Source organism: Ptychodera flava, chromosome 18, assembly GCF_041260155.1.
Source record: "Ptychodera flava strain L36383 chromosome 18, AS_Pfla_20210202, whole genome shotgun sequence".
In the NCBI taxonomy this organism is placed as follows: Eukaryota; Metazoa; Hemichordata; class Enteropneusta; family Ptychoderidae; genus Ptychodera; species Ptychodera flava.
This window is the reverse complement of record NC_091945.1, coordinates 14142274-14162904: the sequence shown is the minus strand read 5'-3', so window position 1 is coordinate 14162904 and position 20631 is coordinate 14142274. Positions and strand designations below refer to the sequence as shown.

Below are 20631 nucleotides of genomic sequence, written 5' to 3'. Positions count from 1 at the left end.
AAAATTAGGAAAGGAAACATTGTGGCATATTTTCTGGTCGAGAGTCACCAGTGCAATGTTTTTCGTACAGAATTTTGTTTTGTTTATTTGGGGTTTTTTACCACGTATCAAATGTCTCAACTACTTTGCTGTAGATGCAGTCATAAAAACGCTGTGGGATGACTGAATCATCTTTGTTGGCATGGTTACCAGTATGAGAGAGCCAATTTTGTGCAGTACATTGCATGAACATTAGTTGAACTCCAAGATGTGTCATGTGACCTTTTTTTTTTCATTCCAACCATGAAGTACGTTCTACCTCACAGTAACAGGGTCAGGCAGTGGTCACATGACCTGGGGAAAAAAACATATCTGGAATTTTTGTACCGACATTTACAACCATGTCTCTGGACAGTTTGTCAATGTTTGTCGGCGGTGAAACGCACAAAGATTTGAAAGTTCAGCACAACTTGTTTTCAGTATATTTGCTCGGAGCATGTTACTTTCAAGTTATGATAGAAATGAACAATAGGGTCAAGATTTACATGTTTTATTTTTTCAAGATCGTTTAGGAAACACAAACTCATTGAGTTAAATGCATGCAGTACAGGTTGATGTATCTAGTGTGTGTGAAAATGAAAGATTATTCACAGTAAGTTAAGTACTGTTACATGACTACTTGTCATGTTTTGAAACATTGAATTGTATTACAGTGATATGATACTTACCCAAAAACACTGAAAAATATCGTTTTTAGACATCTGAAGACCATGGATGATTAAAACACATGCATGGCAAACTTAGCTCGTTTTATTCGACCCCAAAACCCCTCTCCATGACAAAAGTGTGAAAGTGCAGAAACTGGTTGATTTTCAGACTTTGTATGTAAACTCTGCAAAACATGCTAGATTGTTGGAATAGATTCTTTGAAGTTTGAACACTTCAACCCAAAATTGGACTGTTGATTTCGTATCAGTCTGATGGAGTTTTGCATGTTTTGACAGGGATGTCCAGTTAGTGTGAATTTGCGGACGATAATTGAATTAGTGCTGAACCCATCCTCCCGTGAATGTTATGAGTTACGTTTGTCATACACATGTAGCCACGACCCCTGAGTGTTATTCAAAATGTTAACCTATCTGTTACCACATCAACAGTAGCATTGCTCCAGAAATGGCGCATTGTCGATATGTCATCTCAAATTTTACCAGTCTGTGATTGCAACTGTGTGATGTCATTTTTAAATAGAAATAACTTTTTGTATTTCAAATATTGAACAAACAGCCCATTAATTACAGATCCACTTGTCATGATGATCATTTTGTCAAGTTTGTTGTTCTTGTCATCTTTTCCAGTGAGTTTAATGGCAGGTGAAACTAGACTTATTTATAAATATATAAATCAAATGTAATATATTTTTCTAAAAACCTTCTCTGTATACTTTCTTCAAACTGTACTCATTTGCCAAACCTACTTCTCCCCATTTCCAAGTTAGTATCACATTTTTCTTTTAGCTGAGACAAGTCTTAATGTTGTTGGCTGTGTGTGACGTAATTTTTCTCATCGTCTGTCATTTACGGTAGAACAGGCCTCGGGCACACAAATTTGGACTCTCAAACTTTCACAATTCTTTTCTGATATACCACTTGTTGGGGTTCATTTTAAAGCTCTTGGTGTAAGAAAACTTTCCACTGGCTTAGTTTTTCAAAATTCAAAAATTGTATTTTTTCTCCATAGAGTTAACACAGCAATGGCAGCCATTTTGAATTTTAAATATCGGTAAATCTTGGGTTATTTGTTTCCCTAGAACCAAAATTTGCAAGGTGAGCCCCGATTTTTATTCTTTATTTTGAAAGAGAATAGTTTAAAGATTCTTCAAGGAAAGTTTGAGCAAAAGTTTAAGTCTTTCACTTTCGAGGCACGAACTACCTTAAGAGGTCGTTCATTCTGTTTTGCATCCCAAAACATAATGGAAGACCAGCTAACAAATTATGCAAATTTGCCTATGCCCACAGAATGAAATAGATAAAAGATAGTTATGACGTTATCTCTCGTTTTTCCCAGAAGTCCATGCTGGTAATTAAGACAATGGCCGTCCTACCAAACTGTAGTTGAACTTGACATTTGTTTTGTGATATCTCAGTTCAAGGTTGGTGTTAGGAAGTTGTGTCAATCCTTTATTGCCACGTGCAGCACTGCAAAAAATAGTACCTCACCCCTTTTGTAATGATTATTGGAACATGGTACCTGGTGTTGACAAAACATGTCAAGAAAGTTGTTCAAAATAGATTCCAACGCTGCCCCATTTCAGCAGTACCTGTGCATGGATTTTTCAACTTTTAATCATCAAAATACTTAAAACAAGATCAGTCACAAAGAAGCTGGTATAGTTACTGCATAATGGAAACCGTATAACTTAAATATCTTTTAAAAGTCCAGTACTGTACATTTGTCAGCCCCTAGAGGTGCGGCATAACCAAAATTTTCATAACAATTGTGCATTTTGTGATAAAAGCATGAAATTTGGTACGAATGTAGATTATCATAATATAAATCAATTTGGATACCGAGCCACCACAGGTTGAGCCTCGTTCTGGTGTGGCGGCCATTTTTAAATATGGCGACCATCAGTCACTATAAAATCCCATAGTTGCTGCTCTACAGATGATTCTGTGGTGAATAGAGGACGTATTTCCATCATAAATGCCTTTTAAGATTACCATTTGCATATTTATTGTTTAAAAATCATTTGAATACCGATCCCTTACAGGTAGAGCCTCGTTCTGGTGTGGCGGCCATTTTCAAATATGATGACAATCAATCCCATAGTTGCTGCTCTACAGATGATTCTGTGGTGAATAGTGGATGTATTACCATCATAAATGCATATTAAGATTACTATTTGCATTTTTATTGTTTTATAATTTCATTTTACTAGAAAAACGGGTTCTCTTAATAAAATTATTGACAATATGGTTGAAACAAGGCAAAAGTGGAAGATTCAAATTGTCAAATTGAATGTTTTATACGATGATCAGCTGTCAGCTGTTCTGTGTAGTTAGACTATCAGAAGGTATTGTTAAGAGTTTATTTATTTTATTCTTATTTTTAATCGTTGGTGCACCAGTTTTAAGCATTTTTAGAGTTGTAGCTGGTGCGTGCGACACTCACCAGTTTTGCAAATAGGCCTAGATTGGCCCATGGCTGTGGTGGGGAGGGTATGATGCGTCCGAGTGTAAAAACAGCCAGTTCCATGTTCTTCCAATGGATTGAGTGTTCTTGAGTAGAAATGTTGAATATGTGCAATATTTTGACATAGACTAATTATCTTTTCTAATTGTTATGAGTCAGCCATTGACAAGTTTTGCAGGATGTTAAATCACAAGGCCTGACGTGGAAAATTGTGCGGGGAATTTAACCCTATCTCTCACTCTTGTTCATCTACATTCACGCGTAGGCCTACATACAAAAAAGTACAATAATATTTACTGTATAACAACCCTTCTAGTTTTAACGTTAAAAACAATAACATTTTGGGGGAAATCTCTTATATAATCCCATAATTGTCAATGTTAGAGATTTATCATGTAACTACAATTAGTACATAAGTGCGGCCGTTTAAATTTGACCACGTGGAGAATACGATCTATTTTTATATTATTTTTTCGGCTATATGTACTATATTTTATACATTATTTTTGATAATTCATTTCACACGAAACTGATCTTGTGTAATTTGATATCTATTTCATGATTTAGATATTGGTTTTAGAGTTATTTCAATGTCGATGGTCTATTGCATAAATATATATATGGATTCATGCCTATAATATTTTGAACATCGTATATTTTGGTACTAATTTCTTGGTAGTACATAATTTGTTGTTGAAATGCAAAAACATTGTACCATAAATGAAATTGTATTACTCCACTTTATTTTGTTTTAACAAACATGAAAGGTAGGGAAAGCAAAGCTAAAACACAATCCTGCACTTTTGTCCGTCATGCCCGTACTTGGCACTCCCCGGATCTCTGCTTGCTTTGGCATAGCTAGTCAGCTTGCGAGTATTTTATTCCTTTCCATGGTGTTTACATAGGCTAAGACAACAAGTTTAAACGACAATCCTAAATATTTGCCAATCATTTTCTTGTTATCCACTTGACACATACACCCAAGACCTAAGCAAGGTAGTGTTGGCTGGCCAATTATCTGATCAAATGGGAACCTTCCTATACAAACAGTGACACTGTAGTCCAGATTGAAACATAAATCTCAGAGAATTTACGCAGTTTTGTATTCACAATAAATCATTTGCACATTCAGTGACATACAATTACAGAAAAGCTATTACCAAATTTTGAACGTTTTGAACATGTCAGCCCAGCTTAATCTGATCTACTTTATAAAGTATACTGAGTGTATAAGCAATAATGAGGTCGATCAAGTATCAGATACATGCTTTTAAAACTATTGAACATCATTTGATTTAATTCGTAAAGATTAGAAACGATAATTAGATCGGTTCAATATGGGATATATCCTGAAAATATTTTACTGAAGAATGCCAGCTAAACTTGAGCCAATTTATAAAGTTTAGTAACGATAATGAAATCGACCAAATATCGGATATATCCAGGAATAAAGTACCTAAGAATGGCTAGCTAAATTTCTGCTTATTTATGAAGTTTAGAAATTATCATTAGAGCAGCTAAATATTGGACATATCCCTATTTTTGTTATTGAAGAAAGCCAAGCTATATGACATATCTTTAGACACTTGTGCTAATTTATGAAGTTTGGAAACGATAATTAGAGCAGCTAAATATCAGGTATATCTATTCCATAATATTTTGTTTATGAAGAAAGTCCAGCTTTCTGATATATCTATACAAGTTTTTCTTCAGGAACGCCCAGGTAATTTTGATGTAATGTATGATGTTTAGAAACGATTATTGGATCAGCTAAACTGTTGAATTAGCTGTGCTCATTGATACAGTTTACAAAACAACTTGAAACAAAATAATTTAATATACGATGCTGATAATATTTTGAGATCATCCGTGACTATGATTTTGGCTGAATTCTTTCATAAATACGTGTTTGATAAAAATTTATATGTTTCAGGAAATTTGCCGTATCTGTGTACCCCTAGAAATATGATCCCAGTGGCGACTAAATTATATTAAGTTCACTTCATATTTTGACATACGTCTGTTACAAACAAAACGAATTTCATATAAGCATTATATTGCCTTCTGTATTGTGTGGAGCAAAAGCAAATGGTAAAACGTTAGATAAGCCGTAATTTGAAATGTAGTCCTTTGGGGTATTAGGTAAGTCTTGGTCCCATTTCATGAAAACTGTAAAGGATATTTGTATATTACAAAAGTTCACCTTAAAGAAAAATAAATCGCTTTGCTAATGATACCCCACAACCAGGCTATGTATAAGTTAGGCTCGGCATATGACTTAAACAAAGACATGGTTAATAAAAATTTTCGTTGGTCTCAGCTCAAAATCGTGATTTTGCGGTACCCTTCAACACATGACTGTGACAGCTGTTGCGTCCCAATATTTTTTCAGTTAAAAGTCTATTTCATATTTGTGACATGGCCTTCTAGCAAATAAACAAATTTCACACAAGGCATTGCCCAAAGTCTATTTCGTATTTGTGACAGGTCCTTATAGCAAACAAAACAGACTTCATACAAGGCATTACCCTTTATTATATGTCTAGGTTAAAAAATGGTAAAATTTGACGTTTAACAAGGTGCGATTCGCAATACTTTGACTTTACAGTTTCCTTTTCCAATATTTTTTCTGTTAAAAGTCTCTTTTATATTTTCATATGTCTCCTTAGCAAATAAAACAGATTGCACACAGAGAATTGCCCTTTTAATATGTTTAGGTAAAAATGGTAGAATTTGAGATAAGCAGTGACAGTGATTTGCAATATAAAGTTTTGGGTATAGGGTAAGTTTGTCATATTTTATAAAAGCTATGGAAAATATTGCATATTAAAATATGTCATCTAAAAGAAGAATAAAATCCCTTACCAATGTTAGCCCACAAGCTAGGTTATGTAAAAAAATAAGCTCAGCAGATGACTTACAAGAAGACAGGTTTAACGAAAATGCATGCGAGTTGGCAATACTGTAATTTTGCGGTACCCTTCAAAGTATGACCGGTAAACCTATAGCATTCCAATATTTTTCCTATCAAAAGTCTATTTCACATTTTGACATGTCTCTGTAGCGAATAAACAGATGTCATACAAAGCATTGCCTTTTGTGTTATGCCAAGGTAAAAAAGTGGTAGAATTTCAGATTTTTTGGGGTATTGGGTAAGTTTTTGTCCCATTTCATAAAAAGCTATCGAAGATATTGCATACTACATATGTCATTTTAAAGAGGAATAAATTTCCATTCTAATGGTATCCGACAAGTCAGGTAATATTAAAAAACTTAGCAGATGACTTACAAGTACTACAAGAAAAATGCACGTGGGGAGCAAAATGGTTATTTGCAGTACCGTTCAAAAGTCGACCATAACAGTTATTGCATCCCTTTTTTTTTCTGTCAAAATTCTATTTCGTATTCTAGGGATCCCATGGCTTCTACAAAGACAGGTTTGTTATTCTAAGGGTGCAAGTAGACCCTTCTAGCGCGCCACGGCCTAACATATCTTGACTGCTGACATAGCGTCATCCTTTTATAGGATCTAATACCCTGCATTTTATGCATAAGATTGTGTTTTTTGTCTGTATTTCCCCGTTTAACAAGTCAGGAGGTGAAGAAAATTAAAAAGAATTTTCAAATAACTCTTTTCACAGTTTCTTATTGAAAATATCCAACCTAAAGCTACCCAAAAACTTCTGCAGTTGACATTTACTAGGTGAGAAACCTGTCTGTCTGGCAGCCATTTTGAAAAAAATGGTTGCCATGGCAACGCTTCGGTAGATTTTCAGTGGCTCGGTATCTGAATTTGTTCAGCACATATTAAGACACATTTCAGCCAAGTTTGGTGCTTTTATCACAAAATGCACAATGGGTTTGCCATGCCGCACCACTACATTTGTCAGCCCCTATATGTTATCCACAATCCTGGTCATCAAGATAATTTTGTCCAGTTTATCATTCTTGCCATCTTGGCCAGTGAGTTTAATGGCAGGTGAAAATAAACTTATTTACAGAGAACAGTGTTCTCATTTGGTATATTTTTTTATAAAATATTCTCAGCTGACGTTTTGTTACAGACTGTGAATGAGATTGCGAATGGCTTTCATGAGCTATTGGTTTCCTTTGTTTTTTTTTTGAATTTTACTGATTTACTATAAATGATTTTGGATGAGAACGGATCACATATCTCAGCAATTTTTTTCGAATACCATATTTCAATACTGGTAGCTGTATGGCTCCTCAATTGCTTTGTCATCCTCAGCTTAATTTACAAAAGCTAAATCTTGGGAAGATAATCAGGTCATGTATCTTCTTCAACTCCTGTTTGTACAGGAGATAGGTGTGCTGTGAGTAAAATTGATTTGACTCATGACTTGAATTTGCTGTGGTGAAAGACAGGCAGCCATATTTTGTTTTAATGAAGTGATTTTTATGCTGTATGAGTCGTAGGGATGACCTTGCTTTGGATTGGATCGTAGCTATTGTGAAACACAAACCTCTAGCGATATTATAGGAAAAAGTACTGATTTTTAGATGATTTAATTTCTAGATTATAAGATGCCGTGCCATATAATATGTAAACAAGAATTCCAATACATTGTGGGAATATGACAAATTATCTCATTGTATTCATGTAGTATTATGATATGATTTAATACGGAATCATGAAAATCGAAAAATGCATTTTAAAATAAATTTATCAAAGAGTATGGTTTGTTTCGTTGTTTTATTGTTGTGAATGCTTGTTGTAAAATGTGATGGGATGGAATGAGGCAATGAATTTGATATCTGTGGGACTTTCGATGTCCGCATGTTTTTATCATAGTTTAATTTGTAGCGATCAGTTACTGAACAGGTCAGTATTGTGGCAGTCTCTTCATAGCTTTTGTTGTAATATTGCCATCAAAATGCCATACATTTCATATCTATCACGCGTATTCTTGACCATGAACAGCGAAATCACTTTAAGGGAAGAGTAAAGATTAGAGGATCCGGAAATCCTCTCACATTTGTCACGTATGAACTAGGGTTACAGGAGCCTATCGTCCGATCTTCACAGCCTTCTTAGACCATGGATGTAAAAAAATATTTTTACATCCATGGCCCTTGTTAGACCGGCCTTGTTTGAATGTTTCGAGGGAGTGTCTCTGCTTGGCAGGTGAAGTTTGATAGTAGTCAGAAAGTACGAGCCACAGCGACGTCGACGGCGATGTCGCCACTGTCAACAAAGGACAACCAACAGGGCTGGGAGGCTTACCCGCCGTTGTGGCCAGCAAGCAGAGGTCTCAGAGTTAAAAGAGCCTGCCACCCGCCATGGGAAACAAATACAGTACCAGTTTTACAGGTCGTGAGGGGTGCGAGCAAGGGCCAAGGAAATTAAAGTTTGTGTCCACAGGCTCTAGAGTCAATGCAGGCGAACCCCTAGCCGCCACTTATTGTATCAGTGGCGGCTAGCGGTTCGCCTGCATCACAGTCGTTTGGAGAGCTATTCAGCGCTGGGACTATTCGCCCCATAGACAAGTGTGCAGAAGCGAGATTCTGGCTTCTGCACACTCGTCTATGGGGCGAATAGTCCCAGCGCTGAATAGCTCTCCAAACGACTGTGCCTGCATTGACTCTAGAGCCTGTGTTGTGTCCAACACAAAAGAAAAATGCGTTGCTTTCTACATCACCTCCCTACGTATAAATCTTCATATGAAATTTCAGGGATACACAAGTCAGATAGAGAAACAGGTGAACACCGGTGGACGACAGGATGGAAGATGTAACACAACAGACAACACCGTAAGCGGACCCGGGAGCGGACTCAGCGAACTCTTTCAGTTGAAGTGCGCCTCAAGTGTTGATGTTTCTAAGTTCTTTTCTTCTTATAATTTACAACTGTAGGCGGCGCCATGCAAATTATGGACACGCAGAAAGACAAGTTTTTGTCTTCTTGCTAATTAAGTGACAATTTTTGTTTACACACAAGTTGCTTTGTAATTTTTTTCGGTCGCTAGTCACATTCCCTGTCATGAACATTTGTTTTATTTGCCATTTTGTTGGAATAAATTTATATTTTTTCTGAAAAACGTGAAGTGAAAGATATAAGTGAAAAAATTAACTCCTTACTCCTATGACGAAACATTTTTATTCTACGAACATTATTTAGTGCTGTTTTGAGTGTAAAACATGATTAACAGCACAAAAATTGATTCTTGCCAATTTACTTGGATTGCCCCCTCAGTGTTAGCGTCACCCTTTCTTTCTTCTTTATAATTTCAAATCAATAGATGGCGCTATTCAACATGTACCTCTGACATGACATGCATGAGCAGACTGCGCTGCCGCCACTGCAGAGCGAAGAACTGGGATGTTGAGAAGTTTACTGCAAAGAGCTTAGGTGGTGGCCCGGAGTGGGAGAGTAAGGCCGCGAAAGGATTCAGGTATCTTTAGCTTTGCATTGAACACTCATTATAGTCACAGAATGTACCAGATGATTCGTTCGAGCATTCACGTCCATGATCATCATCGACATCAACCAAGAAGATGATGTATATGATCCGCTTGTTACTTCATGATGTACACACTGACAAAGTAGATTGTCAGTACAGAGGCTGGTAATTTATTGCAAGTTGTAACCTATGAGCGCTACTTGTAAACTTTATCGGTATACAATCATTAAAATTCTACGGTGGTATCGATAGGCCACAGGGTACTATGTTTTTGTTGTCGTTTTTTTGTTTTAGGTTTTGTTTTTGTTGTTGTTGCTGCTGTTTTTATGAGCACTGCCAGCAGACATTGCATGCAGACAGTGAGACAGCTAGGGGTGTTTGAGAAAAGATTTTGTTTGCCCAAAATAATAATTATTTCCCCCAAAGAGTTGTTCACTGTTATCTTTAATGCATAATCAACATGTTTAAGTCTGTTTACTTTATTTATTTTCATACACCATATTATCAGACAGAGACAAAAATGAGCGAGAAGCCATTTGCACCAGATATTGCCAAGAGGCTTGTACTGGAAACACTGACAGCTCCAGTGGTTTTCAAAGGTATGATCTCTGATTGGCCGTGTATGAACTGGACGATCCAGTCACTGGCTGATGTGTTAGGAGACCAAGAGGTGAAGTTCAGAATAGGACCCAAGGAATGGAGTGAGCATGGTATGAAATATTCATAATTGTGAGTCCGAGTTGGCGCACCTGCCTTCCTCCTCCTTCCACTGCTATATTTGGTACAATCCGGTCACTTTCTTTGGCAATTTCAGACGAAAGTAGAAGTGATAGGGGATCTAAATGTCCAGAGAGACTTATAATAATAATATAATAATATAATCTTTATTTCGAGTATATTGGAGATACTTTTCTTTAAGGAGACCGACCATACTTTTCTGTAAGGAGACCGACTATCTAGCCTAATACAAATGAAATTGAAACTTTTCCGTTGGCAGTACCTTATAACAATTAAGAATTCTAAATGATTTAGAACTTACCAATGCAAGTCTACGTCAAAAAAATTGCAGCAACTTTGTGACTTTTTTATACAAGAAAGCGAATAGGCATCTTCAAAATGAACTATCGGTATCGATAATTTTGCTGTGATTGATTCTACTGAACATGTATCGATTTCTATTGATTCGAACCATTGAAAGCTTGTGTAAGTGACGAAACAGTAAGTCAAGAGTTTTGGAAACAAAAAAAAGATTCACCACAGAGTCGGTACTGCATCACTTTTTCCCGTTTCTTCCAGTGACATTCACCAGTTTCCAACCTCTTCACATCCAGGTGTTCTCTGGGAGAGGGACTGTTGCTATAGAGATGCCACACTTCACCAATTCTCAGATTGGCTTGCCAATGACACTTCAAATCTCCCTGAAGATAACCCCTTAAAGGATTTTGAAATCTCTGACAGTTGGTGCTATGCTGATTATAAATACATGGCTCATATCTTTCAAGACAAAACAGATGTACTGAAGGTATAATGATCTAACACTACACTTTTTCATATTCCCTCTAGCTGAAGGTGTACAATTCCTAAACTTATGCAAAAATAGTTGAATTTTATTTGTATTAAATCGCTGTGGTTTGAAGATCACAGTTTGTTGACTTTCATTCTCAAATTACAGCAGTACTGACACAAGACCTATAGCTAAGCTACTTTACCCATCATGCACTGGTCAGTGTCATGTACAAAATCTGCTTTTATTTTCTCATGTCGAAAACCAAGGTGAACACAAAACTTGACAATGAATGAATATTGATTTCAATTCCAGGTTGCCATGGATTTCTAGTTTAATATCAAGTGAAATATATTACTCCTGCACGTCGACATCAGTTTCTGAAAAGAAAAGAGGGTTGTAGTAAAGAGGGCTGTCACAGTGATTAGTAGTTTTGAGTAAATTTTTTTTTTCACAATATTTTTTATCAAGACTAGGCTATATTTTCCCAGCATCCCTTCACTGAAGCTTGTCAGTCACTGCATATTTGCATATACATCCATATATGGTTAAAGAGTGTTTACCAGCAAGATGTACCTATGCAATGTAATTGGGCCCCGTACAGTTGTAACGTAATCCACGATACTTACTTCCTGTCATGTTTGTTTCAGGCAGTGAGGTGGAGTGACTTTGGTTTCCACGGAAGAGACGGCACGGAAAGTACGCTGTGGATCGGCAGTGTGGGTTCACATACACCATGTCATTACGACACTTATGGATGTAATTTAGTCGCGCAAATACATGGAAAGTAAGTTGAGCTAAACATTAATGTGGTTGTAACAAGGCGATTTTCTTAGCTTGATTATCAACATATCACCAAAATGTTTGAGCACAATATGCTCTAACTGTTCTATCTTTGCATTTTTAAGTAAAGTACCGGCAAATTTTTGAATTTTAATATTTTTCATTACATCATCTATAGATTCTTGATCGATTGCATTGTAGCATATTTCAACACCCAGTATTCTACTGGTCAACATTGACTGCAGTACATACATTTCTCTTAACAGATGACAGTGTTGCAGCCTGGATGCCCCCTCGCGACAATGTCCCCCAAACCAAATCTGTTGTCCCGCATTCTCGCATATGGCTGGTCACCTCGGGCACACTCACAAGTCTACTGTGTTGGGTGTAGTCTGCAAGTAATATCTGATATTGATGATGACCTTCGTCTTGCATGATTTTGAGGCTTATATTTACTTACTATTGGAGCTGTGATTAGAAGTAATGAAAACACAGAAGTCGCACTTGATATTATAACTTGCTTGCAGTCCCCCTGAGCTCTCTAATTGTCAGCTGATACGGTATATGAGCTGCTTCAATTACTTGCCTGAATTTCTAGCATGGTGAAGTGAACCCAGTAGCTTGAATTTTGTTTTGTGAAACTAATTTGTTACAAAATAATTTGCTACAAAATACAAAATCTGATTGACAACTGATGCATGTTGTCCCCAAAATCTGCAAAATGTCCCCTAAAATAAACGGCAGTGGGGCACAGTGTCCCATGGTTTAAAATTTGTGGCTGCAACACCACAAATGATCAGAATTAATTTAATCGTCAGTAGTAATAGTACACATCTCACATGAACAGTCCTTGTGTTTACAAGTTGAATACTGAGTATTCCAATTCACTTGTAACGAATGCCCAGGGAATATTGTAGTTGTTTCTGAAACAAAAAAAAATGGGGAAAAAATTGTCAAAGAGATTGAAGCATTTCTTGGCTTCATGGACTTGTGTTGTAAAAGTTGAGGATTCATGAACTTGTGTGTTCTTCCCAAAACCTCCACAAGTTTTTTTCGAACGTGGATAGTCGGGCCGAAAGAAGCAGGCCCAGTTTAGGGATGTATTCATTGGCTTGATTGAGTTTGTGTTCTGATGTATGATAGTGAGAATGTGTGTACAAGCGCTTCATGAACTCTATCACTTGTGGAAGGGCGAAAGTCAGAAAAATTGTAACAACTTAGCTCGGTTATTGAACCACACTTTTTTAAGGGGAGGTGGGGGGATGGACGTAGCCGAGCAGTTTTGACTGATGTCATCACAAAGTGACTTGTTAATATACATTGTGAGTTCAATTCCTATTGAGAATTTACCGAATCTAAACAGCCTTTTTATAATCTCGTTTCATTATAGAAAAATATGGTACATGTTCCCACCCATTCAGACAGCCATGATGTATCCCACAAGAATTCCGTATGAGGAATCCAGCGTCTTCAGTCAGGTTAATGTCAAGAATCCGGATTGCCGGAGGTTCCCAAAATTCCGCGATTGCACTCCATACAACGTCACTCTGGAGCCAGGAGACGTGTTGTTTGTTCCACGTCACTGGTGGCATTACGTGGAATGCGTAACACCGGCCATTAGTGTAAACTCATGGATTGAATTGGTATGGGCTGATTAATATTAGGAATTTTTACCAGTGTCCCGATATTGAGAAGGAAAGTTTTCTTTCAGAGCTTTAATAGTTTATTAAAATAATTTAGATTCTCAGTTCTTATTCAGATATATAGTGGTCATACTCTACCCACTCTAAGCTCTGTCACAGCTTCTTGTTTGCTGTGTAGCTTCCACTCTTGGTTATGCTGGTATACTGCCCTCAGCAATCTAGGTAGGCAAGGCCTCGGCACAGTGTAGCTGTGCCAGCTTGCAGAACCAGGCTACACAAAGGAATTGATGAAGGCAGGAGAGGGCAAAATTTCTGTACCAATTAGGGTCTGTGAGAGAGTTTATATCCATTCTTGATTGTTCAATTAACTATAGGGTACAAGCATCGACAGAACCCTGTGACTCCAAATTTAGGGTTAGTTTGATTCAGACACAATTCTGCCTGATTTAACAGACAAGATGCATGACCTTTGTCAAGAACATTGTATCAAATTGACAAAAATTTCCTCAACTCAGAGAAAACTAGAAGAATGCAAACTTCATAAGGTATTTTAATTTGCCTTTTGTGTAGCTGTTTTGTTTTCGAATAATATTAATGTACTGATTTTCAATTTCATGTGAAGGACATAGATGATAATACCAGAGTTGAAGAAGCCATTACAAGGACTGTCACTTGTAGTATTCTATCACATGTACGAGACCAAGACGGAACTTACTCATGGTTGAATCCCACAGAGGTATGTAAATGAAACTCTGTTCATGTTTCATCATCCTTAATGTTATTATTTCATTGCCAAAATAAAAAAAAAACACAATTGCAAAAATTTGTGCTTCTGTATCAACGTTAACGACATTATTTCTTAATCTGGAAAAGTTGGTGTTGTGGGTTTAATTCTGTAGCAAAGAATGTTATCTAAGTGGAAAAATTTTGAATGATTGATTCTAGTGAACCAGGAGCAATAGTTTTAGTGTCAATTTTAAAAGAAAAGATGTTCTTTCTTTTTTTTTGCCACAGGAGTGTACAAATACAGATACTAATCTTCAGTATTTGCAAGCGGCAATGAAGAAGTTACAGGCAGGCTCATCATCATGTGACATCAAGGAAACTAATGACAACTGTAAGAGAGAGACGGACGGTGAACCAGACAGGAAAAAACTACGAACTTTTGAGGAGAAACCAAGTCCCCAAGAAGGCAGTGAACAAAATTTGTTGAGAAATGAAGAAATAGTACTTGATGAGAAAAATTTGAAACAAAATCTGTTTCTGAAGTTTGTTCAATGCAAATCATCTTTTGGCAATTCAAATGAGCGGGGCTCAGAGGAGACTGGTTGCCAGGCAACTGATGATGGAGATCATACAGCAGGCATAGAATTCAGAGAACCAAGCAATGCGATGTTGGTAGAGTGTCTCACACACCCTAGTATCATCAACAAAGTTGCTGAATTACTCAAAGAAAAATGCAGTGTGAAGTGACCTTGGCATTGAAATTGTCAAAGTTTTTTTCTTTGAATAAAGTAAACATTATTTGTGTTGAACATAATTGGTATACTTGTTCGTAATAAAATCAAAATATGTTTTAACAATTTTCTTGTCAAAGATTGTTTTGTTGAATTTCGACATGTTAAATATTTTCTTTTTGAAAACTTGAATTTATTGGCAGTTTTTAGCTTTTTGTCCAGGGCAGAAGTATCAAAAGCGACCACGGTCCCTCCACAAAGTAGCAGAGTACTTTTTAATCTAATAAGTAATATTTGAATTATAAAACCGAAAGTGCTTTCTCTTAAACTTTCATTTTCAGAAGAAGTGAGCCTTAACAACAGTGTAACTTAAAGTTGTATATAAGAAAAAATGCCAAATGTACTCAGTCAACGGTGTGTCATCAAGTTGTTCCACAAATGAAAAAGAATGTCGTATGAAATTGCGGACAAGTGAAATCCTGTAGAGCATGTTTGTGAGTAAATTTCACAATTCTAAAATGTACTCAAACAATAAAAAGTAAAATTGTAATGGGAGGGTGGGGGAGGCACTGCTTTTGCATGGATCTCCCCCTTGCAAAGGACGCCCTCTCGCAGTCTCATTTGATATGCACGGAAGGTCAGACGCCATCTTGGAATCTGAACGTAGTAGGCGAAGTGAGACACGGCCGCAAATTGTGTTTCACAATGCCGGGTGTCCACGAATTGCCAAGTTATGAGGAATTAAGTACACCACCAGTACCCGTAACATCGGCAGTTCTGAAGGCTGGTGCTCACCACTATGGAAGGCAGTGTGACAAACCAAATAAGGTAAGGATGAAAACCTGGGCCTTGCTCAGGTCGTCTGCACGGTTGTGACCAGGGTCACTCTAAGTTCGTCCGCCGTTTTGTGTGACTTCGGCTCTAACTTCAGTTGAGGTGATCTCAAATTGAATTTGAGTGTCAAGTCAACGAAATGCGATCATATCTCCGCCAAGTTGTCGATCGTCATAAAGAACGGCGCAGTGTTGACGGCTCTTGATGGTTTTGTATGTGTTTGAAAAGTTGTACCACAACCAGTGCACGTACACAGTGTGTTGTATAACGGTCCCTCCTGGAGGGACCGTGGTTTTATATTTTGGGCAGTCATCTGTGTTGGAGCGCTCAGCAGTGTAGTGGAAGTCGTCAAGGGAATTGTATTTTTTGCGTAGAACAAGTGTACCAATGATACCATACTTAACTACAGTGTGAAGCATTGCTATGCAGTTTGGCTTGCGGGGCCTACTTTTTAATGATTCCTCCCAATGGCATTCTAGCATTTTACCATTATTGTGATTTGTGAACCCATCAAAAGACTGCAATTGTAAAAATTTGCGGCAAAATCACACAGAAAATTTCATATTAATCACAATTTACTTAGAGAGTCGTTGGCCAGAAGGTTAGGGGATAGAGTACCAGCTAGAGGCTGCAGGAACGCTTATTTTAGTTCATTGATTGTACTGAACCTGGCATCACAAGCTCGTGGAACTTGGAACCCGAAGAGTGTCATATTATGAAGAATAATATTTTTGTCGAGATGGACTTGTGTACAGAATGTCAAAATTGTATAATTGATGTTATCAGTTGCTAAAATACATCAGGTTCTTGTGACAAACAGAATTGATGTTCTTTGAATGATAGCTGACAGTTTTTATCATCATGGATTATGAAAACTGCGACTCAGTATTTCTGATCAAAATCTTATCAATCTTGCAGCAAGATTGATTATTTTTTACATGAGCTAATAATAGAATAATAGTAATATGGTTGGCAATGATAATGTCAAAGTAACTTTGGTCATGGGTTTCAAACAACCCCCCCGGCATTGTACACGATATATCAGCATGGACCAAAAAATTGTGCAGTAGTTTCTTATCCTAGGACTGTTGCAAAATTATGCAGGGATGCAACTGTTAGTTTTCCTTCTCCTTTTTGAAGTGACCTAATCCTGGAAATGACACAATACGATGCAATGGGAATGTGTACAAACATTCATTTCTATATGTAACATGCAGCATTATGAAGGGATAACGGCACTACCGTATGTAACACTTTTTTCGTAATATTTATTTTTAGCGTTTTGTTAAAGAGTCATAATCAGGTAAATGTTACCGCAGTTCCCAGGTCATTTTACCGGGATTCCCTCGGTATATCAATGCAATCAGATACAGGGACAGCAGAAATGTTTCCAGGGTTCAAAAATCATTAACCGGTGTTCCCAAACCTTGGCAAAAAACAAAGATTTTTTCAGCAAACATGGAAAAAATGGCTTACATACCTAGATGAATATGGGCTGAGATGAGAAATAAAACTTAACTATTTTGCCCGGGCCGTCATTGGTAAATTTCCTGTAATGGTGACATGTTGGGTCATAACCAGTTTATGATTTGCTGTAAGGTGAATGGTGCTTGAATAAGTCATGATCAGTATTAACAAACAACCCCTGATAACAGCTTATTTACCAATAATCACTGCAAAGTCACATCCCATGATAATTACTTCCTTTGGAAACCATGGTTTGGTTTTTTGTGCAGATTGTTTCTGCTCAAAATTCAAAAATCAAGTGCATCGTGATAAAATGTGAAACCGTGACTGAATTCTAAACTGTGAAAGTTTATTTAATTTTGACAGTGTGTAGTACAGTTGTATTTTTCCACTATGGTCAACAATTCTTGAAAGAGTTTTGAATTTCTACATTAATCATCGACTTACTGTTTCTTTTTCCACAGGAATTTATGTTATGCCGGCATGAAGAGAATGACCCTCGCAAGTGTCTAGAAGAAGGTAGAGCTGTCAGCAGCTGTGCCGTAGAGTTCCTGAAATCTATCAAGAAGCACTGCAATGAACCATTCACAGCATACTGGACATGTCTGGATAACAACCAACAGAAGTTTAGATGGTGCAGGAAGGAACAAGAAAAGTTTGATAACTGTGTCTTTGAAAGCCTTGGCTGGGTCAGACCTGAACTTGGAGAACTTAGCAAGGTAATAAAACCAATAGTGCAATTATCATGAGAATACACAGGGAATTGTTAGGGCACTTTTCTGTTTGACCTAACATGACTGGCTCTACCTGTGCATTTCACACTATGTGTGTTGATATATAGGGCTGTTAACACTTTGCTGTTTTCTGTATTATGATTAAGATAACTTTCAACAAGTTTTTAATGATAAATCCTCTTTCTACCAGGCTTCATAGACAAACCATAGAAATAAATACCACTTGGGAGAAAGAGGATTAATATGTTCTCAAAATTATTAATGTGCCATTGTTAATGGTTCCGTAACTTTTGTGTTGTAGTAGAGTCATCTTAGTGTGTTGTTTGTTTGTATTTCCAGACAACAATAGTGAAAACAGAAAGGCCAGTTCCTGAACCCAAGACCAGACCTCATCCGGAGAAAACACCACTTGAAAAGCCACCAGAGAATATACCTCCGGCAAAACACGGATCGCGATTCTTCTTCTACTCCTAAGGAGTCTGTAATGTTAAACCATGTATCTCTCTGTTTTATTTGGGTTATGATTGCTGTTTTCAGAGAAAAAAAAAAGAATGAAAATTTGTAAATTTGTAAAAATGTCCATGAGACGCGTAGGGCATGAAAGTGAGAGTCAGCCTGCATGGATGTTTCCTTTCCCAGAAAATAGGTAGCCTTTGCACGAGTTAAACTTCACATTCAGTGAAGAACATCTGGCTTGAGATAATATAGCTAGAGAGAGATATCGATCTATCTACCTCTCATCTAGCTAGCATTAAAACTTCAATGTTTTTGAACTGAAATATGCCTGCTAACAGTGACTGTTTTGCAGCAACGTTTACTTACATAAGACATTGTAGAGTTTTGCAAGTTCATGTTATAGGTTAGAAGTATACACTGACCTCCTAAAACCCTTCTTGTGTAGCAACAAATGTTTTCTACCAGTTGCAGGTAGCCTACATTGTTTGGAATGTGTCAGGCTGGGACACATAATAAGGTTTGCATGGATAGATGAAAAGGAAAGATTAGACCACGATATTGTTATCATGGTCGGTAGCTTTACAGTATTAAATGCTACAGTTTTTGGCAGACTATGAAGTGTTGATTAGTGTGCACGTGTACAAAATAAATAAAAATGAAACTATCTATGTGTGATCAGTGTGGTGTGTTCAGTGGAAAAATGCATGTGTGGAGATCTGCCTAGGTCCACAGTCTTCATTGATATCAGTGGTCTTAGGCCAAACCATGGTGGTGAAAGGGTTAAAGCAGGTACATAAACTGTGGACTTGTTGCAGCTGCAGTACTGGTAGTTACTGAATTTTTTGGAAACCCACTTCTGCACTTGCTGCCAACAAAAAATTCATATTAGAGAAATTATAATTCTCTAACACATAAGGTCACCATCAAATGTATTCTGAAAGAAGCTTCACCGAGGAAATATGTTGTGAGGTTAAAGCGTTCTGATTTTCAGCTTACTATTTAAACTCCAGCAATCGGTGGTCTCTTTTCTATTCAAGTGGCAGCATGTTTTGACCACAGCAGGGATCTACATGACCTCAGTAGTGCTTTATACATAATGCTGGTATCACAACGATGGGCTTACCATCAATATGGTTGTTAATATTATAAGTACATATAGTAGTATATTTACACAATTCTGAAGCAATTATGGAGCCCTCATTTACTAGGGGTGGGGTCAGAGGAATTTCACCCCAAGCCAACCATGATGAATTTGAGTAACCTCTCTAACAGAAATTTTGATTGAAACCCCCCCCCCCACATACATGTATTTGTATTATCATCAGAAACCAATAAACTCAAATTCAAAGTCAACAAAATATAGATGCAAAAGCTCACCCAAAAATCAGTATCCAACTATGGATGGGTATCATGACAGGGTTTTCACTAGGATATCTGAAAGTGCAGGCGGGAGAACAGGCAAGATGCTGAGGGGTAAGTGCTAGAGGGGATGTTCTCTCTCTTGTGTGGAAATTATTGAGAAATTGATGTGTGCAATAGTGCTGTCTGGAAACCACCAGCACATGAACCCATGTTTCAAATCCCACTCTTCTTCCACCCAGCTGCAGTGCAGTGCTATATAGGCAAAACCTCGAGCAACAGGCACGGTGGAATGAAGTAGCAGGCTGCAGTGTAGCCCTGCGTACAGGTCTGTGTGTTCCCGGCGTTATAAACACACAGACCTGTACCACAGGCGCTCCTTAGCTGGGTAGTCTGCTAAGTAGATCGATTTTCGGCTCGATTTATCGATCCCGTAGTCGATATGCCCGCCACTGCAACCTAAATATTTCTTCTCTCTATGCATGAACACCAGCAACTCCGGACACCTGTGGGCTACACTGCAGCCAGCTACTTTATTCCACCGTGCCTGTTGCGTCAAAATAAAATACACACACAAAAGAGTCGAGTGGAATCTTATAAGAAATAGTAAACACTGGACGGCCACTCCCATATTTTTAATAGAATTGTCCAGACAACTAGCACACTGAGTATGAAGACATTGTCCAGTCGAGTCATTGTGGATGATGCGTTACCCAGTAGCGCATGTAAACTTGATGACGACAGAAGATGAACCGGCCTAAGGTCAAAGGTTACCATGGTAAGTTTCTACGCACGCGTAAG

The 20631-nt window shown here is 37.5% G+C and overlaps 2 protein-coding genes across 2 annotated transcripts; both read left to right on the top strand.

Moving 5' to 3' along the window:
• The first annotated feature begins 9452 nt into the window (after window positions 1-9452).
• On the top strand, window positions 9453-15105 carry LOC139116924 (HSPB1-associated protein 1 homolog). The gene is made up of 7 exons (XM_070679656.1): window positions 9453-9584; window positions 10102-10303; window positions 10925-11115; window positions 11748-11884; window positions 13271-13523; window positions 14146-14259; window positions 14538-15105. Exons 2-7 carry the CDS (start codon window positions 10114-10116, stop codon window positions 14994-14996), a joined length of 1344 nt encoding a protein of 447 aa, XP_070535757.1. The 5' UTR covers window positions 9453-9584; window positions 10102-10113; the 3' UTR covers window positions 14997-15105.
• Window positions 15106-15614: 509 nt separating this feature from the next.
• LOC139116923 (NADH dehydrogenase [ubiquinone] 1 alpha subcomplex subunit 8-like) lies at window positions 15615-19135 on the top strand. The gene is made up of 3 exons (XM_070679655.1): window positions 15615-15808; window positions 17746-18000; window positions 18355-19135. The coding sequence occupies exons 1-3, from the start codon at window positions 15686-15688 to the stop codon at window positions 18487-18489; spliced, it is 513 nt and encodes a 170-aa protein (XP_070535756.1). The 5' UTR covers window positions 15615-15685; the 3' UTR covers window positions 18490-19135.
• Window positions 19136-20631: the final 1496 nt, after the last annotated feature.